Raw genomic sequence first — 27,286 nt, forward strand, 5'->3', positions numbered from 1 at the left:
TTGTTTATCCACATTATACAGTAAGATCATGATATGCATTACAGGATAAAAGAATCATGTTTATTGGCACCAGAGTATTAAGAATCTATGGACACTAGATTTATGTTTGATTATGGGAATTTTTTTTATTTTTAGGAAGTGATACACATGTAATGAATTAATAATCACTGATTAATTGAGAGTGATATATACACACACTACAGAGGACAGTATACTGTATACACACACTACAGAGGACAGTATACTGTATACACACACTACAGAGGACAGTATACTGTATATACACACTACAGAGGACAGTATACTGTATATACACACTACAGAGGACAGTACACTGTATACACACACACACTACAGAGGACAGTACACTGTATACACACACACACTACAGAGGACAGTACACTGTATACACACACACACTACAGAGGACAGTACACTGTATACACACACACACTACAGAGGACAGTACACTGTATACACACACACTACAGAGGACAGTACACTGTATACACACACTACAGAGGACAGTACACTGTATACACACACTACAGAGGACAGTACACTGTATACACACTACAGAGGACAGTATACTGTATATACACTACAGAGGACAGTATACTGTATATACACTACAGAGGACAGTATACTGTATATATACTACAGAGGACAGTATACTGTATATATACTACAGAGGACAGTATACTGTATATATACACACACTACAGAGGACAGTATACTGTATATATACTACAGAGGACAGTATACTGCTACAGAGGGATCTGGATAGACTGGAGGCTTGGGCAGAGAACTGGCAGATTAGGTTTAACACTGACAAATGTAAATGTCATGGAAAGGAATAATGCAAGTCACCCGTACATACCAGTAACACTGACAGGGAAAAGGACTTAGTTTGCCGTCCACTAAAATTCCTAAGCTGTAGAAACCAGTGTCAGGCAGCTGCTGCCAAGGCCAATAAGATGATGGGTTGCATTAAAAGGGGCATAGACGCCTGTCATGTGAACATATTGTTACGATAGGATATCCTCTTCGTCTGGAGATATGATGGTTTCTACACAAAGATAGAAGGGGATTCTTCACGGTAAGAGCAGTGAGACTCTAGAACTCTCTGCCTGTGGAGGTGGTGATTGTGAATTCACTAAAAGAGTCGAAGAGGGTCCTGGATGTATTTCTGTAGTGTAATATTACGTCCTAGTTACTAGAGAGGGGTCGGGGATCCAGGGAGTTATTCTGATGCCTGATTGGAGTCAGGAAGGAATTCCTTCCTCTAAAGTGAGGAAAATTGGTTTCTAACTCACAGGATTTTTTGCCATCCTCTGGATCAGGATAACAGGCTGAACTTGATTTTACTATGTAATCTCTAAATTGTGTGAACCTCCACAATCCACTCCAGCTCTGGATCCTTATTATATGAATATACATATATGTGGAGCCCGACCTACTGTTCAACCCATTATCAGGAGAAGACCAGCAATGAAACACAGCTCAAGAGAGGGATGCTTGATACCATCACAAAAAGGAGGGAGGCCATAATGTCACATGTATCTTAATAATGCCACCACTAGTAGTCCAGACCGACCAAAATTTAAAGGGGTTTTTCTTAGTTTTTAATACTGATGACCTATCTTCAATAGGACATCAGTAGCTGATCAGTGGGCTGACCAGTTGTTTGAAAAGGCAGTGGCGCTCTTGTGTTCTGCTTTTCCTAGGCCAGTGAAGACCTAGGCATAGCTCAGCCCCATTGAAGTGAATGCGGCTAAGCCCGATACAAAGCACAACCGCTATACAATGTACGGCACTGTGCTTGGCATCGTGCTCATAGGAGTGCCACTGCATAACGACCTGTCCAGAAGATAGATCATCAGTTAAAAAATCCTTGAGAACCCTGTTAAGCCTCAGGGGGTTTAGGTTTGTAAAGATCACCTTTTTCCCCCCTCTTTTTCTGTTCCTCTGACAGAACAGAATAGAAGAAAAATAAATGCAGATGTGAAGTCAGCCTAAGAAGGTCTAAGTACAGGGTCAGTGATGTCCATACCTTGCACATCTGGTAAATGGGCCATTAGCGTTAGCATGAATTTTAGGGTGGCAGACGTTGTATCAACTCCTCCTGCCAAAAATCCTACAGCCACCACGAGGAGACTGGTGTCACAAAAATCTGGATCCGGCTCGTGTTCCACCTGAGGAAGCAAAGAACATCCGGTCAGGAATGTGATTATTGTACTGGGATTTGTCTTCATTATGGTTCAAGTGACAGATTAGATTCACTCTTCAGGACCAGTGTCGGCTCCAGGCAAAACTGGCCACAGACCAGTGCCCAGGCTTGTCCAGCAAGAGGTGGGGCAGACAGAAGGCTTGTAGGTTATAATCATTCTTACTATAATAGAAATGATTAGTCCATGTGCTGACTTCATGCAGGACTTCTGTATCTACACAGCATCTGAACAAGCAGAGCTCACACAGGAATTTTTGAATGTTATTTTCTACATGTGGTCAACAAGCAGAATATTTCATAGGCACAAACCTCCCTGGACCCCTCCATTCCAGCACTGCAGCCCTTTCCTCCATGTCAGGCTTTGCTGACTACAGCAGTGTGTCCTTATGCCACACGTGACCACTGCAGCCAAATCATTGCTGCCAATCGTTTAGGCCAGCGATCGGCTGCAGTGGTCACATGCTATATAGGGACACGTCTATTACGAGCAGCAGGTATCCCCTCCCCATTTCTCACAAACCTTGTTTGAGGCAGTTGCTACGTCTTACAGCTGAATCTGGTTTTGTTAGTCAGTTTGCTGGGAGGGTTTTTATTGTTATGCTTTTAAATATAATTCGTTTCTGTTCCTTTTTGCTGTGTTTAGCGATAGCTCTGTGCATTTTGTTTCCAGTGTCTTGAATCTTAGTCCATTGGCTTAGTTTCAGTCGGGATCTTGTGAGTCCTGGGAATCTTATTGTAGGTGTGTTTGCTGTAGGTTCACCTTTCTGTAATTTGATTATTCTGGCTTTTTGATTGGACTTGGCATTTTCGGTTTTATTCCTCTTGCCTACATCCATCGTTCTCCACCTGTATCCTACTGCTTTCTGCCATCTGTTCCTTTGCCGGACTCCATCTCCCAATTCTGTTGCCATCTTCATCCAGATTTCAGTCTTCTATCAATAGGTTTGTTAGGCCTTATTCACATATCAACATTTTGGTCAGTGATTTTCATCAGCGATTGTGAACCAAAACCAGGATCGGAGCCTCCAACAGACAAAGTGTAAGGGAGAGCTCTGCACCTGTTCTGTATTCAGACCCATACCTGGTTTTAACTTAAAATCACTGATGGGAATCACTGACCAAACTTCAAATGTGTCAATAAGGTCTTATTCTGCATTTGTTGCCCGTCAATATACCTGTTCAGATATCTTTTCTGGTGGTCAACACAAGTCCTGGCAGGTACCGTATCTGAGAAGTAAGAGTCATTTATTAGGAAATGGGAAAAGTGACTAAGATGTATAAGATGAAGTCATGTTCTGCCATTTTGTAAGCAACCAGAATCTAGACAAGTCATCATGGCAGGCAAGAAATGACATCATGTCTGCAGTGAAAGGAGGGATAGGAGCGCTGGAGCTGGAATGGAAAGGATTATTTTTATTATTCTAATAGTTTTAATGTCTTTAATAAATACAAATATACAGACAGTTCATTCTTTCCCCTATGCAAAGTGTCTCTAGGCAGGAACCTCTGAGGAGGTTGGGAGTGGTAATAGTAGCTCTAAGGATTCCTTCACACGTGGCAGAAAATTCTGTGAAAGAAAATTAGTTCCATTAATTTGAATGGTGCAGGAAACGCATGGATTTCTGCAGGCCTCATTTAGGTGAATGGAACGGATTTTCAGTCGTGGAGTCCTAATTGGTGCAGCAGTGGTTCATGTAGCTGTGCTCAGGCTTGTGCTCACTTCGAATGTGAAGTAAATGGAGACAATAGGCCCATAGAATGTAATAAATAAGGTCCCAACTAAAATTGAGGTTGATTCTTGTAGTACGGCAAAAGCACAGTTCAAAAGGCTGTATTTTCCTAGTAGTTTCGCATAGGCTGGTGGTGGTAGTAGTTCTCTTCCTCTCTAATGCATTACTCAGAATCTCCTATCACAGGCATGCAAATCCATTCTTACTGACAAGTTCCGAAGTTCCCGAGCTGAAGGATGAAGATTTTAGATCTGGATGGCCAGTTCGCCTCCAAGTGTGTTGGGTGTGCTACCGATATTTCTTTCTACAGCAGATCTGTCGCAACGCCATAAACGAGCGGACATTTGCTGACACAAACTCAAGGTGATTCTAAACAGTCTCAAGATTTCCCTTCTTGCTCTCAAGGGTACTGTAGTTGGCTCTCAAGGGTACTGTAGTTGGCTCTCAAGGGTACTGTAGTTGGCTCTCAAGGGTACTGTAGTTGGCTCTCAAGGGTACTGTAGTTGGCTCTCAAGGGTACTGTAGTTGGCTTAGTTCAGGAAACTGGAGTTTTCCAAAACAAAGCTTCTCCTTTTAAGTCTAGCATGCAGGAGCTCTCAAACGTCTTGCTCCTTACTCTCCTTAACTAGAACTCATCTCCATCACTGTAGCAACAAGGCTTGGAATACCAAGCTTAACTACTTGTGACCCACAAATTACCATTTTGGATACAGAGAACACAAAGTATAGAACATTTTAACATCTGCAGGATCACCATGAAATTAACACTTGGCAGTGGCCCCAGCGCTGTCAAGTGTTAGTTTCATGGTGATCCTGCAGATGTTAAAATGTCCATTGCCTGGTTGACATTGAACAACCAGGGAACGTTGAACATTTCCCGCTCTGAAGCATTCAAAATTGTAAATGAAGTTCGGAAAAGCAACACAGGCTATAATTTACAATTGCAGTAAAATGGATTATGCCCAAAATTTTAGGTCATGTGGGTTACATCTCAGCAGACCCTCAATCCCATTACCTCCTTCATCTTCATTAGGAAGTGGTCTATGTAATCCTTTGGCGACTTTGGATTAAAATTTTCTTTGTGATACTTTATAGATTTTGTCACATATGTCTCAATATATAGAATGTCTTTAACAGCTTTATGCCTGATGGTCGGGATCTTCAGAAGAACTGGGACCATATTACAGAGCTGTAGAGAGGCCAAGAGGAAAAGATCAACATGTGAACAACAAGTATACATTCAGAGTCCAAGAAATTAAGAAAAGACATGAAATCCCTTCAACAATGCTCCCTCTAGGTCTCTGTAGGTAGTGAGCGGTGAGGTCCCTGGACACTGTTCCCGTTAAGTCTTTGTAGGTAGTGAGCGAGCAGTGAGGTGACTGGACACTGTTCCCGCTAAGCCTTTGTAGGTAGTGAGTGAACAGTGAGGTCACTGGACACTGTTCCCGCTAAGTCTCTGTAGGTGGTGATCGGGGCAGTGAGGTCACTGTACACTGTTCCCGCTAAGTCTCTGTAGGTAGTGAGCGGTGAGGTCACTGGACACTGTTCCCGCTAAGTCTTTGTAGGTAGTGAGCGGTGAGGTCACTGGACACTGTTCCCGCTAAGTCTTTGTAGGTAGTGAGCGAGCAGTGAGGTCACTGGACACTTTCTTCTAAACCAGGCAACCCAAATCAGTCAGGCAAATAAGTGGTACCATAATTAGCTACGTTAGTTAATGGGTTTCTAAAAAGATCCCAGAAGTCTATAGCAGAGAAGTGGTTAATGGCTGTGACCCTGATGATCTAGGACAGGGGTTTATAATTGCACCTGGGAATCTAGAACAGAGAAGAAAACTGGTATTAAAGGGGATCTGTCACCACTGGTGTGCTGCCATAACGAAGGACAGACCAAACTGGTAACAGATCCCCTTATGAAACCGCTGCATCACCTTTAGTTAAAATCCAGCTCTAGAGCTGTTCAGTGCACAGAGGTCAATAATGTGCCCTCAAGCGAGGAGGGGATGGGGTAAGAGCCAGGTCATCCTGATTATGAGGAGTCATTAAGAGTACCGGTCACTCACATTTTTGCTGCTAAAGGGGTATTCGTTTTTTTTCAGTTTGTTTATATAATAGGGAATTATATACCTTGCTTTACAATTTTGCTTGCATACTTTTCTTATATCAGGTTATTGACCCCTAGCTGCACAGCAGAATGGTATAGCCCATGGGTCAGTCAGTTCTGTGTAATGCATCCATGGCCTAAGTGAGATACGGCGTCAGTCATGTGACACCCCACTGGCATTCAGCAAGCAACATGGAACAACTACATAGGAGTAATGGCCATTACAACTACTTCACTGTATGTGTGTTTACATGGCCGCCCGTTTCTAGGAGATTTGTAAAATGGCTGCCTGTCTCTAGGGGATGCGGTCATGTTGTTAATAAAGTTAACTGTTAAAAAAAATAATAATACAAACATGACCCATACAGGAGAGGACAATGTTATATGGGCTTCTACACAGACAGACATAAGGAGCTGCTGCAGGCACTAATACTGTATACGTATGTGCTGAATGCTGTATATCGGTTAGACATCTGGACAGTTACCTGTCCTATGTTACAGGAGGTTCTCATAACACCTTGATTATAACTATACATGGGGCATAGAGGCAAATGACAGGAGGGGGGAACCAACCAAATTTGATATGCAGGAGTCCCATACCTCTTATCATTTGAAGTTTGAGCCTATGCTTCATGTATATTTACTAAGTGCTATACTGTTATTTTGTGCCCGAGCATGTGGTTAGATTCATGTCACGCATGCTGGTGGACATGGTTGAATTTATCATTAGGGATGAGCGAACCGGAACTTTGTGAGTTCGGGTACCCGGACCTTTTCACCGAAGTCTGGGTGATTATTTTTTTCCATTATAACATTGTTATATCGGAAAATAGCATTCTTAAGACAAAATGCAAAACAATATGGCCATTTTTGTTCAGTGAAGATAGAATAAGCTGCTGCAGCCTGATCAAGTGCATAAGGTGAGGATTTTTTTAACCCCTAAATGCTCATATTGGCTTGTATTCTGTTATATCAATATTATTCTTCCATTATGGAAGTGCTCATTAGTACCGAAGGACCAGGAAGCGGTAAATGCTCTGTACTTACCACTTCCTGGTCCTTGTCTGTCGGCCGTGCAGGGCTGTGCACAGCGTGAGGGCGCTCTGACCTCACGCTGTGTGCCAGTTCAGAGCACAGTCGACTGAGGAGAGAGAAAATTGCAGACGGCGTCCGTCCAGGAGCAGGAGAGGCAAGTGTTTTTTTATTTTATAAAAAATGTGTCTGCTGGGGGCATAATGGGGGCTAATTAGGCTAATGAGGAAAATGGGGCTAATTAGGCTAATGAGGAAAATGGGGCTAATTAGGCTAATGAGGAAAATGGGGCTAATTGGGCTAAGACGAGGCATAATGGGGGCTAAGACGAGGCATAATGGGGGCTAAGACGAGGCATAATGGGGGCTAAGACGAGGCATAATGGGGGCTAAGACGAGGCATAATGGGGGCTAAGACGAGGCATAATGGCTTATAATGGGGACTAATGAGGCATAAGGGTTTATAATGGGGGCCAATGAGAGGCATGGGGGCTAATATGGGGGTGATAATGCATAATGAGGGCTAATGAGAGGCATAATGTGTCTTCCACAGATCCACCATAACAGTACGCCTGCGCACTGAGGAGAGAGACAAAGGGGAAAGAATCCATGGAAGCAAGCAGAGGACGGCACAGAAGACGACTGAATAGCTTATTTTGTAAGTAAATTGTTTTATAATAAATGTATCCCTGCAGACCGCAATTCTCTCGTATTTTGTAATCTTATTTATATATACTCATTTTGTTTTTGCCCCCCCCCCCCCCCCATTTTTGACTGTGGTATCTTTGTGTCCCCCCTATATATTGTTCCTAGAGTTGCCACTGCACAGGGCAGAGATGTAATATTACCACTTTACAAAGCTTTGATGCTGAAAGGATGTCCTGGAGCTGGAGAGAGTACAAAGGCGAGAGACCAAACTGATTAGGGACATGGAGGGTCCTAAGGGTTTAACCGATGAATGAGGAAATGCTCGTTCAGCGGGTAATTGCATTGTTTGTGTAGGCACCTAAATTATAGTTTGCCGGCAGCAGTTTTGCAGTGTAAGCAGCCTCTATCACCAGAAGTGTATCTCCAGCTCTATAGGAGCTTTTTCACCTACAGGTGAAGGGTGAATACAGAGATGCTCTGTTACTTCAGAGAGCCGCCATCTTTTCAATATTGGATACTGGTTTATAGGACTGATTGTTCAAGGTCCCTCATAAATGGAAGCTTCGTAACATCTTACAATATGATGACATAAAATCATGTAAAACTCCAGGTCCTCTAACTATAAAAGTATTCAGATTATCTGGAGGAAACAGTATGAAATAGCGTAATATAATGATAGCCCACCGTACTCAGTGGAGAGTTGACCCCTTTTATATATCTGGATGCAGACAAGAGAAGTTCATGCAGGGTTTTATCCTGGTAATCAAAGTGCTCTCCAAATGCCAATACAGTGATGTTGTTTCCCAAAGCGCAGGACAGGCTCATCGTTGGGTTGAAGGGTTTCCCTGCAGAGAAAGGAAGAACGTGATACAATGAGCTCTCCAGTCACCATCGACCTCTGCCGCTGATCAGATCCACATATATTATTAGAGCATGAATGAATCAAGCAGAGTGAAAATAACCAGCAAGTGCCCAATTGTCTGTGGACCCTGGCATTATAAATGTTAGATATGCCCTTATGCTTTTTTTTTTTTTAGGGTTTCTTCCTCATTACATATATGATGTTGCGTCCTCCTTTACTAGATGTGGCTAGCTTGAGGGCCAGAGTTGAGAAACAGTGGGCTGGAGCATTTTTATTTTTCTGTCGACATAGCCATTTGCTTGTATTTTAATATAAATGAGTTTTAATTGTTATTGTTTAACCCCATTAATGCCAGGGGGGTAAGACATTGTGCACCTCTCAGCCAGAACAAATTTTCACAGTTCTGACATGTACAAGTAAAACCTAAATTACCAAAACAAATACAAAATAAAAAAAATAAAAAATCATACTAACCGCCTATATTCTCTGAAAGTGGATGCCGGCAAAAGGTCAAATTGCCACTCAGCACCATTTGCACAGACACCTTCATAAAACTGTATCAAAAAGTAATTTTCTTTATAAAATTTGCAAAAAAATAAAATAAGTTGATGTTAGTGGGTAAAGTGTGACCCAAGCAGAGAGGCACCACACCTCTTAAAAATACACATTCATGAAGTACAGAGCTCATACATACAACTTAGGTCTATATTTACATATATCTTCATAAAATAAAAAGTCAAGAGACCAAACATTTGTTTTGAAGCTAAAAATAACATTTTTCAAAAATTATCAACCTAAAAAATACTGGCCTTAAAGTTCTTGAGAAGTAAACCCTCCAAAACCTGTATATTTTCTGCAAGCAAGAAGCTTGATTGCAGTTGTCTTGGACTGCTGATAACAATGTGTTATGCAGACTTCTTTGGGCTAACCCTAAGGACATTATCATGGCAGTCCCCTGGAATTCACCCTTTAACCCCTATACAGGGATCTGTACTTTGCTACAGGAGAACCACAATGCCACTACTGGAGTAGTCCATGTGTGGTTGACATTTGATCCATGGATCAGCAAGGGGTTTAAGTAAAATGATAGTCAAAACGCTGCGGTTAGGGCTGGCAGAGAATGTGCAACATACTAACAAGATAAAAAGGTCAGGGAGTAAATGTTCAAAACCGTTAAACAGGCCTAGGTTGGAACATGGGCAGACATTCACAGGATACTTGGCAAACTAACTCAGGCATCCTCCCACTAGTGAATAGTAAATGTCCACAAGTTACCAGCCATTGGATGGAGAAGATTAGGGATGTGCTTCTGCTGGTCCTTTAAGAGCCGGGAGAGTGCACATGGCCCATGAGCACAGGAAGGGGGGCCTTGCTGCAAACAGGCTGAATCCTGTGTGGAGTGACTGGTGACCAGGCATTGCTGTTGGGAATCAGGGACTTGGATGGGTGGGAGGAACAGCGGTGAGCAGAATTGCTCCCCCCCTCCCTTTTCTTGCGCCCTCTCTTTGGTCCAGACAATTGTAGAAATTTTCAGAAGAACAGGAGCATTAACAGGGTGGATTGGCCATAGATCCTACAGGGAAATTTCCTGGTTGGCCAATGTACAGGGAGCCACCCAAGCCCTCTTCATGGCCACTGGCCAGGTACATAACGATGTAATAATCTCAGAATTAATTAATACTAGGAGCATCAGACAGTTATGTACCTAGCCAAAGGCTGCAGGTGCTTTCTGCAACTCAACTGTATCACAGTCCTCAGGATTGACTACTGTAGTGAAGGAGACAGTATTTAGTGCTGCACTACAGCATTGCAGAGCCTGCCTAATTCTGATGCCTGTGGACTTGTATTGTGCCACCTGTCAATTTGGACCTGCCTAAAACATGCCAACACCAGATTGTCACGACCCTTGGTCATGGTAGTGACTCTTGTGGCCGCATGCAGTTGCCTGCGGTCTTGGTGTTGTTGTCAATCACAGGTGAGGGCTATAGTATGTTGCCTCACCTGTGGTTGCCGCTGGCAACATTGGGTATGTGGCAGCAGAGCAGCTTGAGCGGTGCTAGGCAGCTTGCTGCAGTAGGCATGTGGTTGCACCTGGCAACCTCTCCTATAGGTGTGCCTTTTATCGGTGTGCACGGGGTGTTATATGTGTTCTGTGCACTTCCCCTTTAAGTTGATGTCTTCCCTTCCCTGGTGTTGGAAGGGTTAACTTCCTTCCTAGTGTGTGTGTGCACTAGGTGTGTCTGACTGTGGGTGCGGCTACTTGGCCCTAAAAACCTCAGTGGAAGGCAGTAGTCAGAGAGGGTGCTTCAGCCATCCTCCTGGTTACTTTCCATCTCTCTTTCAATTTATAGGCTTCTGAAATAGCTGATCTAATCCAGGGGGAAACAGAACTTTTCGCCGCTCTACCTTTATTTGGCCCGCAAAATAAAAAAAATAAAAAAAGGTTCTTGTCAATTCTCCTATCCTTTGTCGCTTCTAGATACCTTAGACGTCTAGGGTATGAAAAATAGCATCTTGCTCATTTTTGGGGTTGGCACAAAATGAGGGAATTACAATATCCCGAGATCTATGGAAAGTAGAAACGACTTTTGGCAAAAAACTGGGATCTAACGTAAAACACTAACTTGTCCTGAAAAATACTGAGGAAAGGATCCTGAATAGACAAGGCCGGGAGTTCACAGACAGGTCTTGCTAATGTTATAGATACCAAAAAGATGGTTTTTAACCACCTCCGGACCGCCTAACGCACATGTGCGTTCCGGAGGTGGCAGGCTGGCGCACAGTCACGCATATATGCGTCATCTCGCGAGACGCGAGATTTCCTGTGAACGCGCGCACACAGGCGCGCGCGCTCACAGGAACGGAAGGTAAGCGAGTGGATCTCCAGCATGCCAGCGGCGATCGTTCGCTGGCAGGCTGGAGATCCAAATTTTTTAACCCCTAACAGGTATATTAGACGCTGTTTTCATAACAGCGTCTAATATACCTCCTACCTGGTCCTCTGGTGGTCCCTTTTGTTAGGATCGACCACCAGAGGACTCAGGTAGGTCAGTACAGTCGCACCAAACACCACACTACACTACACCCCCCCCCCGTCACTTATTAACCCCTTATAAACCCCTGATCACCCCTGATCACCCCATATAAACTCCCTGATCACCCCCCTGTCATTGATCACCGCCCTGTCATTGATCACCCCCCTGTCATTGATCACCCCCCTGTCATTGATCACCCCCCTGTCATTGATCACCCCCCTGTCATTGATCACCCCCCTGTCAGGCTCCGTTCAGACGTCCGTATGATTTTTACGGATCCACGGATACATGGATCGGATCCGCAAAAAACATACGGACGTCTGAATGGAGCCTTACAGGGGGGTGATCAATGACAGGCGGGTGATCACCCATATACACTCCCTGATCACCCCCTGTCATTGATCACCCCCCTGTCATTGATCACTCCCCTGTAAGGCTCCATTCAGACGTCCGCATGATTTTTACGGATCCATGGATACATGGATCGGATCCGCAAAACACATGCGGACGTCTGAATGGAGCCTTACAGGGGGTGATCAATGACAGGCGGGTGATCACCCATATACACTCCCTGATCACCCCCCTGTCATTGATAACCCCCCTGTAAGGCTCCATTCAGACGTCCGCATGCGTTTTGTGGATCCGATCCATGGTTCCGTAAAAAATCATGCGGATGTCTGAATGGAGCCTTACAGGGGGGGTGATCAGTGACAGGGGGGTGATCACCCTGATTACCCTGATCAACCCCTGTCATTGATAACCCCCCTGTAAGGCTCCATTCAGACGTCCGCATGCGTTCTGTGGATCCGATACATGTATCCATGGATCCGTAAAAAATCATGCGGATGTCTGAATGGAGCCTTACAGGGGGGGTGATCAGTGACAGGGGGGTGATCACCCTGATTACCCTGGTCACCCCCTGTCATTGATAACCCCCCTGTAAGGCTCCATTCAGACGTCCGCATGCGTTCTGTGGATCCGATACATGTATCCATGAATCCGTAAAAAATCATGCGGATGTCTGAATGGAGCCTTACAGGGGGGGTGATCAGTGACAGGGGGGTGATCAGGGAGTCTATATGGGTGATCACCCCCCTGTCATTGATCACTCCCCCCCTGGTAAGGCTCCATTCAGACATTTTTTTTGGCACAAGTTAGCGGAAATTTTTTGTTTGTTTTTTCTTACTAAGTCTCATATTCCACTAACTTGTGTCAAAAAATAAAATCTCCCATGAACTCGCCGTACCCCTCACGGAATCCAAATGCGTAAACATTTTTAGACATTTATATTCCAGACTTCTTCTCACGCTTTAGGGCCCCTAAAAAGCCAGGGCAGTATAAATACCCCACATGTGACCCCATTTCGGAAAGAAGACACCCCAAGGTATTCCGTGAGGGGCATATTGAGTCCATGAAAGATTGAAATTTTTGTCCTAAGTTAGCTAACTTATGCAAAAAAAATAAAAATTCTAGGAACTCGCCATGCCCCTCATTGAATACCTTGGGGTGTCTTCTTTCCAAAGTGGGGTCACATGTGGGGTATTTATACTGCCCTGGCTTTTTAGGGGCCCGAAAATGTGAGAAGAAGTCTGGGATCCAAATGTCTAAAAATGCCCTCCTAGAAGGAATTTGGGCCCCTCTGCGCATCTAGGCTGCAAAAAAGTGTCACACATGTGGTATCGCCGTACTCAGGAGAAGTTGGGGAATGTGTTTTGGGGTGTCATTTTACATATACCCATGCTGGGTGAGAAAAATATCTTGGTCAAATGCCAACTTTGTATAAAAAAATGGGAAAAGTTGTCTTTTGCCAAGCTATTTCTCTCACCCAGCATGGGTATATGTAAAATGACACCCCAAAACACATTCCCCAACTTCTCCTGAGTACGGCGATACCAGATGTGTCACACTTTTTTGCTGCCAAGGTGGGCAAAGGGGCACATATTCCAAAGTGCACCTTTCGGATTTTGCAGGGCATTTTTTACACATTTTGATTGCAAAGTTCTTCTCACACATTTGGGCCCCTAAATTGCCAGGGCAGTATAACTACGCCACAAGTGACCCCATTTTGGAAAGAAGACACCCCAAGGTATTCCGTGAGGGGCACGGCGAGTTCCTAGAATTTTTTATTTTTTGTCGCAAGTTAGTGGAATATGAGACTTTGTAAGAAAAAAATAAAAATAAAAAATCATCATCATTTTCCGCTAACTTGTGACAAAAAATAAAAAGTTCTATGAACTCACTATGCCCATCAGCGAATACCTTAGGGTGTCTACTTTCCGAAATGGGGTCATTTGTGGGGGTTTTCTACTGTTTGGGCATTGTAGAACCTCAGGAAACATGACAGGTGCTCAGAAAGTCAGAGCTGTTTCAAAAAGCGGAAATTCACATTTTTGTACCATAGTTTGTAAATGCTATAACTTTTACCCAAACCATTATTTTTTTGCCCAAACATTTTTTTTTTATCAAAGACATGTAGAACAATAAATTTGGTGAAAAATTTATATATGGATGTTGTTTTTTTTGCAAAATTTTACAGCTGAAAGTGAAAAATGTCATTTTTTTGCAAACAAATCGTTACATTTTGATTAATAACAAAAAAAGTAAAAATGCCAGCAGCAATGAAATACCACCAAATGAAAGCTCTATTAGTGAGAAGAAAAGGAGGTAAAATTCATTTGGGTGGTAAGTTGCATGACCGAGCGATAAACGGTGAAAGGAGTGTAGTGCCGAAGTGTAAAAAGTGCTCTGGTCATTAAGGGGGGTTTCACCTAGCGGGGCTGAAGTGGTTAAGGTGAGCCATTTTATGGAAATAGATTGTAATGGTTCAAAGGAGCTTGAAGATAACCCTGACAGGACCGTGTTAAGATTCCAAGGAGCTACCATATTCCTGACTGTTGGTCTAAGCCTGTCTGCTGCTTTCAGGAACCTGACTATCCAGGGAAACTCTGCCAGACTAGTATTATATAAACCCCCTAATGCTGAAACTTGAACCCTTATGTAGGGATGAGCGAACCCGATCTGTATAGGTCGGGTTCGTACCAAATTTTGGGGTGTCCGTGACACGGACCAGAACATTTTCGTAAAAGTCTGGGTTCGGGTTCGGTGTTCGTCGCTTTCTTGGCACTTTTTGAAAGGCTGCAAAGCAGCCAATCAACAAGCGTCATACTACTTGCCCCAAGAGGCCGTCACAGCCATCCCTACTATTGGCACAGCTGTGATTGGCCAGAGCACCATGTGACCCAGCCTCTATTTAAGCTGGAGTCACATAGCGCCGCCCGTCACTCTGCTCTGATCAGTGTAGGGAGAGGTTGCAGCTGCGACGTTAGGGCGAGATTAGGCAGTGATTAACTCCTCCAAAAGACTTAAGTCAGTGATCGATCTACAGCTGTGGGTCATTGAACTGCTGCTATTCAATTGCTCACTGTTTTTAGGCTGCCCAGAGCGTTTTTCAGTCACTTTTTTCTGGGGTGATCGGCGGCCATTTTGTGTCTTGTGGTGCGCCAGCACAAGCTGCCACCAAGTGCATTTAACCATAAATAATGTGGTTATTTTTTGGCTTTATCCTACATCAGGGGCTTGGCTGTGCTTGCTATTTTATTGAGGGGTGAAATTCAATTGCCAAAATAGCAGTACCCTAAATCTGGTGTTTCAGCTGTGGCCAGCCAATTGTAATACTGTCTGCTGTCTGGCAACGGATATATTTTTGTTCAGGGTCAAAATACAATTCCCAACTTAGCAATTTCCTAAATTAGTGGTTTCTGCTGTATCAGGGCTACTTTAAATCTATTCATTAAAAGGGTATATAAGATTCAAGGTGCTGATAGGGTCATCCTCAATAACTTCACACACACGCTACTGTGCATTTCCAAGTCTAATTCTGTCTGTAAACGTATATCTGTCACCCAGCGCCTAAATACTAGGCCTCAAATTTATATTCAGCTAAATCTGTCGTTAATGCTGTGCCTGTATTAGTGTAATACGGTACCTAAATAGATTTCCATGTCGCTTGCTGTCCCACAGTATGTTGTTCCCAGCCGCCACTACTTCTCCAAGAGAGCCGTGCCTTCCCTGCACAACCAAGTATCCGATAAAATCAAGTGTGCACTGCGCAACGCCATCTGTAGCAAGGTCCACCTAACCAGATACGTGGACCTGTAAGCACGGCCAGGGACGCTATATCTCCCTAACTGCACACTCGGTAAATGTAGTGGCGGCTGGGCCCCAGGCAGAGAGCTGTTTGGCACACGTCCTTCCGCCGCCAAGGATCGCAGGGCAACATTCTTTACCTCCTGTTGCCACCTCCTCCTACTCGGCTTCCTCCTCCTCTTCTTCCACCTGCTCATCCAGTCAGCCACACACCTTCACCACCAACTTCAGCACAGCCCGGGGTAAACGTCAGCAGGCCATTCTGAAACTCATATGTTTGGGGGACAGGCCCCACACTGCACAGGAGTTGTGGCGGGGTATAGAACAACAGACCGACGAGTGGTTGCTGCCGGTGAGCCTCAAGCCCGGCCTGGTGGTGTGCGATAATGGGCGAAATCTCGTTGCAGCTCCGGGACTAGCCGGTTTGACGCACATCCCTTGCTTGGCGCATGTGCTGAATTTGGTGGGGCAGAAGTTCATTCACAACTACCCCGACATGTCAGAGCTGCTGCATAAAGTGCGGGCCATCTGTTCGCGCTTCCGGCGTTCACATCCTGCCGCTGCTCGCCTGTCTGCGCTACAGCGTAACTTCGGCCTTCCTGCTCACCGCCTCATATGCGACGTGCCCACTAGGTGGAACTCCACCTTGCACATGCTGGACAGACTGTGCGAGCAGCAGCAGGCCATAGTGGAGTTTCAGCTGCAGCACGCACGGGTCAGTCGCACTACGGAACAGCACCACTTCACCACCAATGACTGGGCCTCCATGTGAGACCTGTGTGCCCCGTTTCGAGTACTCCACCAACATGGCCAGTGGCGATGACGCCGTTATCAGCGTTACAATACCACTTCTATGTCTCCTTGAGAAAACACTTAGGGAGGAGGCCAAGGAGGAGGAGGATGAAGCATGGTCACAGCCGGGTGGCACCCAACGCAGCTCGGACCCATCACTGGTGCGTGGCTGGGGGGAAACGCAGGACGATGACAATACGCCTCCCACAGAGGACAGCTTGTCCTTACCTCTGGGCAGCCTGGCACACATGAGCGACTACATGCTGCAGTGCCTGCGCAACGACAGCAGAGTTGCCCACATTTTAACCTGTGCGGACTACTGGGTTGCCACCCTGCTGGATCCACGGGACAAAGACAATGTGCCCACCTTACTTCCTGCACTGGAGCGCGATAGGAAGATGCGCGAGTAGAAGCGCACGTTGGTAGACGCGCTACTGAGAGCATTCCCAAATGTCACAGGGGAACAAGTGGAAGCCCAAGGCCAAGGCAGAGGAGGAGCAAGAGGTCGCCAAGGCAGCTGTGTCACGGCCAGCTCCTCTGAGGGCAGGGTTAGCATGGCAGAGATGTTGAAAAGTTAGCCACAGCTAACTGCACCACCGCCTGATACGCAACGTGTTAGCAGGAGGCAACATTTCACTAACATGGTGGAACAGTACATGTGCACACCCCTCCACGTACTGACTGATGGTTCGGCCCCATTCAACTTCTGGGTCTCTAAATTGTCCACGTGGCCAGAGCTAGCCATTTATGCCTTGGAGGTGCTGGCCTGCCCGGCGGCCAGCGTTTTGTCTGAACGTGTATTCAGCACGGCAGGGGGCGTCATTACAGACAAACGCAGCCGCCTGTCTACAGCCAATGTGGACAAGCTGACGTTCATAAAAATGAACCAGGCATGGATCCCACAGGACCTGTCCATCCCTTGTGCAGATTAGACATTAACTACCTCCCCTTAACCATATATTATTGTACTCCAGGGCACTTCCTCATTCAATCCTATTTTTATTTTCATTTTACCATTATATTGCGGGGCTACCCAAAGTTGAATGAACCTCTCCTCTGTCTGGGTGCCGGGGCCTAAATATATGCCAATGGACTGTTCCAATGTTGGGTGACGTGAAGCCATATTCTCTGCTATGGGACCTCTCTCCTCTGCCTGGGTGCCGGGGCCTAAATATATGACAATGGACTGTTCCAGTGGTGGGTGACGTGAAGCCATATTCTCTGCTATGGGACCACTCTTCAATTGATATTGGTTAATTTTTATTTATTTTATTTTTATTCATTTCCCTATCCACATTTGTTTGCAGGGGATTTACCTACATGTTGCTGCCTTTCGCAGCCCTCTAGCCCTTTCCTGGGCTGTTTTACAGCCTTTTTAGTGCCGAAAAGTTCGGGTCCTTATTGACTTCAATAGGGTTCGGGTTCGGATCCAACATTTCCGGGAAGTTCAGCCGAACTTCTCGAACCCGAATATCCAGGTGTTCGCTCAACTCTTATGGTATTAAGAGAAAGACCTAGGTCTAATCTGTCCTGAAGAAAATCCAAGATCGTCGCTATGTTGGGTCTAAATTGATCAAATAAATCTCCACACCAAGAGGCAAATTTTCTCCAAATTTTAAAGTACGCCTTGTTTGTATTCTGTTTCCTGCTAAAGAGTAGGGTGGAAACCACTTTATTAGATAACCCCAATTTTAATAGGATGGATTCTTCAGAATCCAGGCCGACAACTTTAGGATTTTTAAATTAGGGTGGAGAATGGGACCTTGATACAATAAATCTGATTTCCGGGGTAGCAAAAGGGGGCTTCTATGCTGAGTGACTTTAGAAGTGCAAATCAGCTCTTCTTGGGACAGAAGGGAGCTACCAACATTAAGGTACATTTTTCTCTTTGAAATTTCCGAAGGACTCCTGGAATGCGTACACTAGGAGAGATGTCCAATCCTGATTGAAGGCATCCACCGCAGTTGGGAGATCATTCGGCTTGAAGGAGAAAAAAAAAAAAAAAAAAGGATCTATTTGGCGATTTTTCCGGGAGGCGAAAAGATCTATTGATGGTTTGCCCCACTTTCTTAATCAGTTGAAATACTTCTGAGCATAATGTCCATTCCCCTGGGTCCAGAAAATGACAGCTCAGGTAATCTGCCTTTGTATTTAAAGATCCCTTTAGGTGAACTAAACGAGATTGAGATTATATTTTGTTCTGCCCAAGAAAATATTTTGTTTGCTAGATTCTGAAGCAGACAGTGTCTCGTCCCTCCCTGATGCTAAATGAAGGAAACTGCCGTTGAATTGTCTAAATAAATTTTTTAAAAAAACATGACTTTTTTTATAAATGCATTGGTTTTCTTCAGAGTTTCCCAAATTGCTTATAATTCTCTGAAGTTTGAGGATTAATGTCTTATGAGGATTGGCCATTTGCCCTGGTAGGTTTCCTGCTGAACTACAGGCCCCCCAACCCTGAAGACTGTCTGTTGTGATTACAAGGGGAAGTCCTGGTTCCAGTATATTCCCTTCTCTAGGTTGTTGTCTATGAGCCACCACCTTAGGGAGTTTTTTATGTTTCCCTCTAGAAATTGGTTTGTCTAGGGTGACTTGTGACCGGTTCCACCTGAATAGAATAAGTTTCTAAAGGTCTTAAATGGAATTGAGTCCAAGTGACTGCTGGGATACATGAGAGTGCCTAGAATCTTCATTGCCGCCCTGAGAGCAGAACCTCCTCTTTTTAAATTTTATCTGGTTTTTCAATGTTTCTATTTTGGGAAAGGGCAGGAATGATCTCTGAGAAACCCAATCCAAAAGATATCCCGAGAAACGTTTTCCAGCTGCTTGGGGAAAGATCTGATTTCTCCCAGTTGATGATTCACCCTAATGATTGGGGGTGGTTTAGAACTTTCTGTAAGTGATTTTGTAGTAGACCTTTGTTTTCCGCCATCACTAGAAGATCGTCCAGATACAGGGTAGCACTGATTGATTTTTGTCTTAGAGCCGCTACCACCTCCACCATGATCTTGGCGCTGAGGAAATTCCGAAAGGGAGAAATACAAATTGATAATGTTGGATGTGACCCCCTCAACTGGACTGCAAATCTTAGGAATTTCCTCAATGTTTTGTGTGTCATGATATGGTAATAAGCATCCCTCAAATCGATTGAGGCCATTACCGCTTTTCTTTTTATAAATTTTACTGCTGATCTTAAAGTTTCCATCTTGAACTTTTGATATGTAACGTGTTTGTTCAAGGGTTTTAGATTTATTACAATTCTGGACTTCCTGTTTGTTTTTTTTTACCAAGAATAGTAAATCTTCTATGCCTGTAATTAAGGTACCTTGTTGGGAGGGAGGAAGAGTGGTAATAAATTTCTCAGGAGGGGGAAGATTCTAATTCCACACAGTAACCCTCTTATGATGTTTAGGATCCATGAATTTGATGTTACTTGCTCCCAAGTTCTTAAAAAGGAGCCGAGTCTTCCACCTACTTGTATGGAGTCATTGTTTGGGATTAGAGGAGGAGCTCTCCCCTCTGTTAGGGTTGAAAAGGACATTTCTTCCCTTACCCCCTTTCCATAACTCCACCTCCCCTCTTTAGCTCCGAATATTACCGACAGCCACAAAATTATTATTATTTTTTTAATTTAAATCTCTTCTGGAAAACTTTGTCAGTGGCGTTTTCTAAGATCTTGTCTAGATCCAGTCCAAAAACATATTGCCTGTGAAAGGGAAAGGAAAGGAGCTTGTTTTTGTATGCAATATCCCCTGCCCAGGCTTTGAGCCTTATATCCCATCTGGCTGTGTAAGATAAAACTGCCGTCCATGCTGAAAGTTTTACGGATTCTGCTGCAGCATCCGCAAAGAAACTAGTTGACATTTTTAGTAACTGAATGCTCTCCAGAATCTGATCGCTTGGCATTTTATTGATTAGATGAATCTCCAATTGCTCTAACCACAAATTAAGGGTTCTAGCTACACAAGTAGAAGCCACCCATGGCTTAAGAAATGCTGCCGTAGCCTCCCAGGTTTTTCTTAGTAGGCTCTCTGCTTTCCTATTCATGGGGTCTTTAAGTTGCGCTAAATATTCAAATGGCAGGGCGGTATATTTTGCTACCTTAGCCACAGGAGAGTCTACTCTGGAAACGGATTCCCAATCGGCGCAATCTTCATTGTTAAAAAAAAGATAGTGCCTCTTGATACCCCTAGGAAAATTCTCCCATTCTGACCTGATAAACTTTTGAATATTGTCTGGAACTGGAAAAAACTGACTTCTTCCTTTCCCCCAGCCCCCTAAATATCTCTTCCTGCACCGACTTAGACTTCTTAGGTACCTCCATCTGTAATGTGGCTCTAATCTCATTTATAAGCTCAATGTCATCCGGATTAAATAAGAACAGTTTATATTTATTATCTTCATCAGAAGATGCATATGTTTTTTCATACGTTTCAACATGTGAGCCTCCCAAAACGTCAGAATCTGAGTCATACACTGGACTATCATGGATGACCTGAGGAGGGTTTAGGGGGAGCTGGATCCCTGGAAGCTAGTGCAGACTGAACTTCTTTAACTAAGGTCCTGATATCCTCCAGGAAACTAGAGGATTCAGCTTTTAATACATTAGAAGTACATTCTTTACATAAGGGGTTTAGCTCCTGTGCTGGGTAAACGCTTATAACTAGAGTTGAGCGGACACCTGGATTTTTGGGTTTGGCAGAGCTTCACAAAAAAGTTAGAGTTCGGAACCCGAACTTGACCCAAACCCAAACCCCATTGAAGTCAATGGGGACCCGAACTTTTGAGCACTAAAATGGCTCAAAAAATGTCATGGAAAGGGCTAGAGAGGGCTGCAAATGCCAGCAAAATGTGGTTAAGAGGATGCCAAGTGCTCTGCAAACAAATGTGGATAGGGAAATGACTTTGAATAACAAAATATGTAAAAATAAAAATAATCTTGATCTAGGAGGACGAGGTCCATGTGGAGTAGGAGGTTGAGGAGGCAGTGGATGTGGCAGTGTAGGTGGAAGCAACGGTGGAGGAGGAGGTAGCCTACATTGTTTTTTTGGTTTTAATTATTTATTTAAATTAGGGTACACCCCAAAACATTGGGAAATATAACCTGTGATAACCCCCTCCAGTCGTGCTAAACACACGTTCAGACAATACACTGGCTGCAGGGCAGGCCAGAACCTCCAAGGCGTAAAAGGGCAAGCTCAGGCCATGTGCCCAGTTTGGAGACCCAGAAGTTGAAGGGAGCCGACCCATCAGTCAGTACGTGTAGGAGTGTGCACACATACAGCCCCACAATGCCGCACGTCTCCATGATGTTCACGATCCAATTGGATATCTACTCTATTAACTTTCGATGTTCTTTTCTGCGCCTACCATGTTGATCACGGTTAGCGGCGAATCAGGGTTCCACGCCAGAGAGGGAGCGTGAGAAAGATACCACATCCAAGGGAGATCAATGGAAGAAATGTAATTGTGATTGAGCAGAAATGTAGTAGGAGAAGCTATTAAAACAGAAGAATCGAAGGAAAGGAGGGGGCGTGCGGGAATTTCCCACTCCCGACTTAGGGACGTAGTGACTATAAATAACAATACAGGACTCTCAAGATGCCCTGTTATTGGAATAATTAATAAATTATAGGGAATGTCACTGGGGTATTTTGGATTTGGAAACGTTAGACAGGAGAGGCCCTGCTGCCGCTTTGTTGACTCTAGATAACTTCTGCCTGATCGCACATCCCTGTGATGTCCACAATTTATTTGGATATCTTCTCTATAAACTTTCGATGTTCTTTTCTGAACCTACCATGTTGATTAAGGTTATCGGCGAATCAGGGTTCCATGCTGGAGAGGGAGCGTGAGAATGATACCACATCCAAGGGAGGTCAATAGATGAAATTAAATGTTGATCGAGCGGAAAAGTGGGACAAATTATTGAAGCCGAAGCTTACAAGTAAAGAAGGTGGCGCTCGTCAATTAAAAAATAATTTTGGAAATGTAATTCCCTGTCACCTATGCAGAGCAGGGGTTTGTATACGGCAAAAATAGTCAAATGTCACCCAAGAATGTAACAGACAAATAAGTGGATTTTTTTTTACCTGTCTACTAGATATAGCAGTGGTAAATCTCAGCCAAGAATTGTTGAATTTCACCCGAAAATGTAACAAATTAGTGAAATTACATAAAATAAAATCTGTACAAATTAAAAAAAATAAACTTGATTTATGAGGTGGAGGTCTATATGGAGTAGGAGTTTCAGGATGCGGTGGACGTAGCTGTGTAGGTGGAAGTGGCGGAGGACGAGGTAGCCAACACTAGTTTTTAGTAAAAAAAAAAAACACATTTATTAGGGTACACTCCAAAAGCGTGTGAAATATCCAAAATACAAGAATGAGCAATTGCGCTGTAGTATAACAATGGCTGGGTGAGGCCGGTATAAAATGTCTATTCTGCACAAGGTAAGGACAACTCCTGAGTGATCCATGCCTGGTTCATTTTAATGAACGTGCGCTTGTCCACATTGTCTGTGGACAGGCGGCTGTGCTTGTCTGTGATAACGCCCCCTGCCTTGCTAAACACACGTTCAGACAATACACTGGCTGCAGGGCAGGCCAGCACCTAAAGGGCAAGCTCATGTCATGTGCCCAATTTGGAGACCCAGAAGTTGAAGGGGGCAGACCAGTCATTCAGTACGTGTAGGCGTGTGCACACATACTGCTCCACCATGTTGGTGAAATGCTGCCTCCTGCTAAGACGTTCCATATCAGCTGGTGGTGCTGGTTGTTGTGGCGTGCTGACAAAGTTTTTCCACATTTTGGCCATGCTAACCCTGCCTTCTGAGGTGCTGGCGGTGCCCCAGCTGCGTTGGCGACCTCTTCCTTCTCCTCTGCCTTCACCTTGTGCTTCTGCTGAGCCTCCGCTGTCAGGTGGGAATGCCACCAGCAGCGCGTCTACCAGCATGCGCTTGTACTCGCGCATCTTACAATCACGCTCCAGTGACAGAATTAAGGACAGTACATTGTCCTTGTAACGGGGATACAGCAGCGTGGCCACCCAGTAATCAGCACACGTTAGAATGTGGGCAACTCGGCGGTCGTTGCTGGGACACTGCAGCATGTAAATCGCTCATATGTTCCAGGCTGCCCAGAGGCAACAAAAAGCTGTCCTTTGTGGGAGGTGTATCGTCTGTGTCCTCTGTATCCCCCTAGCCATGCACCAGTGATGGCCATGAGCTGGTTTGGGTGCCACCCTGCTGTGAACACCGTTCCTCCTCCTCCTCCATCTACTCCTCCTCCTCCTCCTAGTCATCCTCCAGAACTGTGCCCTGGATGGACAATTGTGTACCTGCCGTTTGGACAATTGTGTACCTGCCGATTGTGGGCGCAGGAACCCACCCTCGGAGCCACTTGTGAATGACTGGCCGGAAACCCTATGAAATGATCCCTCTCCCTCCTCCTCCTCCTCCCGTGCCACATTCTCTTCCATCATTGCCAGAAGTGTTTTTTCAAGTAGGCATAGAAATGGGATAGTAACTCTGAGAACTGCGTTATCGGCACTGGCCATGTTGGTGGAGTACTCGAAACAGCGCAACAAGGAACACAGGTCTCGCATAAAGGCCCAGTCATTGGTGGTGAAGTGGTGCTGTTCCACAGAGCGACTCACCCGTGCGTGCTGCAGCTGAAACTCCACTATTGCCTTCTGCTGCTCGCACAGTCTGGCCAGCATGTGCAAGGTGGAGTTCCACCTTGTGGGCACGTCGCATATGAGTCGGTGAGCAGGAAGGCCGAAGTTACGCTGCAGCACTGAGACGAGCAGCAGCAGGGTGAGAACGCCAAAAGCGCGCACAGATGGCCCGCAATTTATACAGCAGCTCTGACAGAGGTAATTTTTCAGGAATCTCTGCACCACCAAATTCAACACATGCGCCAGGCAAGGGATGTGCGTCAAACTGGCTAGTCCCAGAGCTGCTACGAGATTTCACCCATCTACCCCTCTGCATGAAGCCCGCCTGGACTGCCTCAGGAGAATCTTTGCATGGGATCACAACAGCCTGCACCCATGCACAGGCCACCAGAAGGAGGGAGAGCCGTCCTGCGGATCAGACCTCAGCCTGCATATATGTCTTACAGATAGGCCCCAAAAGAGCCTCCATGCACCTCTCCTGCTTCCTATCCTGGTAGAACAGGAAAAACACTGGTAGAGGGGAAGGGGTGGGATTTAAACCTCTGTTTTTCCTGTCCTATCAGAGGAAGTTAGTCTCTCAGGATGTGGTGTTATGGAAACGACTAGGGAAAACGATCGGTACTCTGTATGCTTTGAGTTTCCGTATTTCCGCTCAAACATAGAACATGTCCTATTATTGGCCGCAAATCATGTTCTGTGGCTCCATTCAAGTCAATTGACCTGCAAAAAAAAAAAAACGAAATGCATCCGTATGTCTTCCGTATCCGTTCCGTTTTTGCAGAACCATCTATTGAAAATTTTATGCCCAGCCTATTTTTTTTATGTACTTACTGTTTAAACATTATTGTATGCTTCTGTTCCCGCTTTGCAAAAAACAGATCACAAACTGAAACCAAATGAAAAAATGGAACGGAAACCCTACTGAAAAAAAATAAATAAAAAACTGATCCATTTAAAACGGACCGCAAGACCATATGGTCATGTGCAGGAGGCCATATTCTGCGTTTTTCAAGCAGCCCTGGCCCCACAGAAGTGAATGGGGCTGCCTGAAAACGCATTGTATCCGCAAGCAAGTGCGGATGCAATGCGTTTTTAACTGATGGTTGCTCAGAGATGTTGTTTGTAAACCTTCAGTTTATCACCGCATGAAAACGCAGCAAAACATTGCACTCGCACGGAAAATCGCAGGAAAAACTGACTGAAGAAGTTGCTTGCAAAGTGGTGAGAGTTTTCCTAAACTCACCTCGACCTAATCCGTCATTTTCGTGTGAAAGAGGCCTAAGTCATCCATTCTCCATTTACATATTTTCTGTTCCCACGCAGTCACAATTTAAAGGTTTTCTGTGTTCACAAACCCATATTATTATTATTATTATTATTTTTAATTATTATATTGAGGCTGTTTACTACACCAAGACACAGGGTAGTGCACAACATTGTGTAAGAGGCCCAAAAATGTCTGGGATACGGAAGGGTTCCAAACGAAACACCCAGAAGCAGAATGTGGATAGTAGCAGCACCATCTATCTGGTCAGAAGTAGTGGTAGTAGTAGAGGTAGGTCACATTTGTCCCTGCTGGCTGAGTAACGGTGCAACATTATAGTTGAGGAGAAAGAGCATAGCATAAGATAGTGGATTAGGTGGCTCACTTCTCAGTCAAAGCAGAACGGCGTGGAGGTGACTTCAGAGTCTGACACCGTGCCGTGGAGCCAGATATCCTGGCATTCCTCCCGGTCCTACTCCTTGCAGCCCCAAAGGCAGCTTTTAGTGGATTCCTCCCTGTGTTCAATGCCCCTTCGTATAGGTGCACCCTCCTTTTTCCTAAGAAGTGGCAAGAAAACCCCACTATGCCCTACAGCAGATAGTCTCTGTTGACGCCTTGTGTGAGAGCAGTCAGCATTTGTACTGCCCTGAGAAGGTGGAGGCTGCAGACCCAGGGTAGGTAGTAGTGGCACCTGTAGCGACTGTGGCAGTCAGAAGAAAAGGGGAGGGAGGGGGAGCAAAGAACCCACCATATCATCCCACAGTCTCATGGAAGCAAAATGGAGGGTGAGGACTCCCACAATAATTGTATGCTGGACAGGACCTGGGAGTCAGACCAGGGTGCTGAGAAGGAGGCAACATCAGGAGGATTATGGCAGCTGCATTAAAGAGCTGAGGCCACATACCTGCCAAAGAACAGCCAGGGTCTGCTTCTGAATCTAGTGATGCCGCTGAGGCAGTTGGTTGGTTGGTCCCAAAAACATGCTAGAGCTAAGCCCAGCTCAGCTGTTTCTACACCTGTGCGAGTATCTCTCATCTGGCAAAAGACAAAAGCATTGCCCTGTGCAAGAGCAAAATAAAATGTGAGCAGGCAGACAAATGTAGGCAACACAGCTCTATTAAACCACATCACACCATCCCATGGGCAAACAAAGGTGGTAGGTGTTCCCTCCATCTCCAGGTCCAGCTTGTGGCAGCCAGGCCACATCGACGAGCAATATGGTGTCTTTCACATCACCCCCTCCGCTTCTGCTCAGTCTTCTCCTCCACTCCATCGTCAGCCATCATTAACAGAATGCATGTCCAGGAAAAAACTACGCTGTGGTGCACGCAATGCAATGGTGCACGCAAGCTTAGGCCAAGCATTTGGCCACGTTGCTGGCATTGCAGTTGCTGTCATACCATTTAGGCAAATCTGTAGCTTTACTGACGAGAAGTTGCTCAAGTAAATCAAGCAGCAAACCTCCCGCTGGCTGTCACCCTGCTGACTTCAAATGGGCAAGGCGGTCAGCGACAATGAGTGCAACATCATGGCTGACCTGAAACTGGGTGAAATAACACATGCTCCCTGCATGGCGCACATCAACCTAGTGGTACCATGCTTTCTTAATAAATACACTGGCTTGCACAAAATACTAGCAAAGTCCAGGGCACTGTGCAAGCACTTAAGCCACTCTTACGACAAGGAACGATCTCCTGGACCTCCAGCGACTTGCTGGACTTAGACATTGCACATGCTCGAGCATCTGTACGAGCAGTGGAAAGCTGAATGA

At 45.0% G+C, this 27,286-nt stretch overlaps 1 protein-coding gene across 2 annotated transcripts in view; it reads right to left on the reverse strand.

The window, feature by feature from the left end:
• The window catches only part of LOC122939155 (cytochrome P450 2C39-like), a 222,289-nt gene that overhangs the window by 24,643 nt on the left and 170,360 nt on the right, over positions 1-27,286 (reverse strand). For both annotated transcript variants that reach the window (XM_044295155.1, XM_044295153.1), the window contains exons 5-7: positions 8,424-8,584; positions 4,976-5,149; positions 2,054-2,195 (exon numbers count right to left, since the gene is read on the reverse strand). In XM_044295155.1, coding sequence (XP_044151090.1) covers positions 2,054-2,195; positions 4,976-5,149; positions 8,424-8,584 — 477 coding nt within the window. The remainder of the gene's footprint in view (positions 1-2,053; positions 2,196-4,975; positions 5,150-8,423; positions 8,585-27,286) is intronic.

This window comes from Bufo gargarizans, chromosome 5, assembly GCF_014858855.1.
Source record: "Bufo gargarizans isolate SCDJY-AF-19 chromosome 5, ASM1485885v1, whole genome shotgun sequence".
In the NCBI taxonomy this organism is placed as follows: domain Eukaryota; kingdom Metazoa; phylum Chordata; class Amphibia; order Anura; family Bufonidae; genus Bufo; species Bufo gargarizans.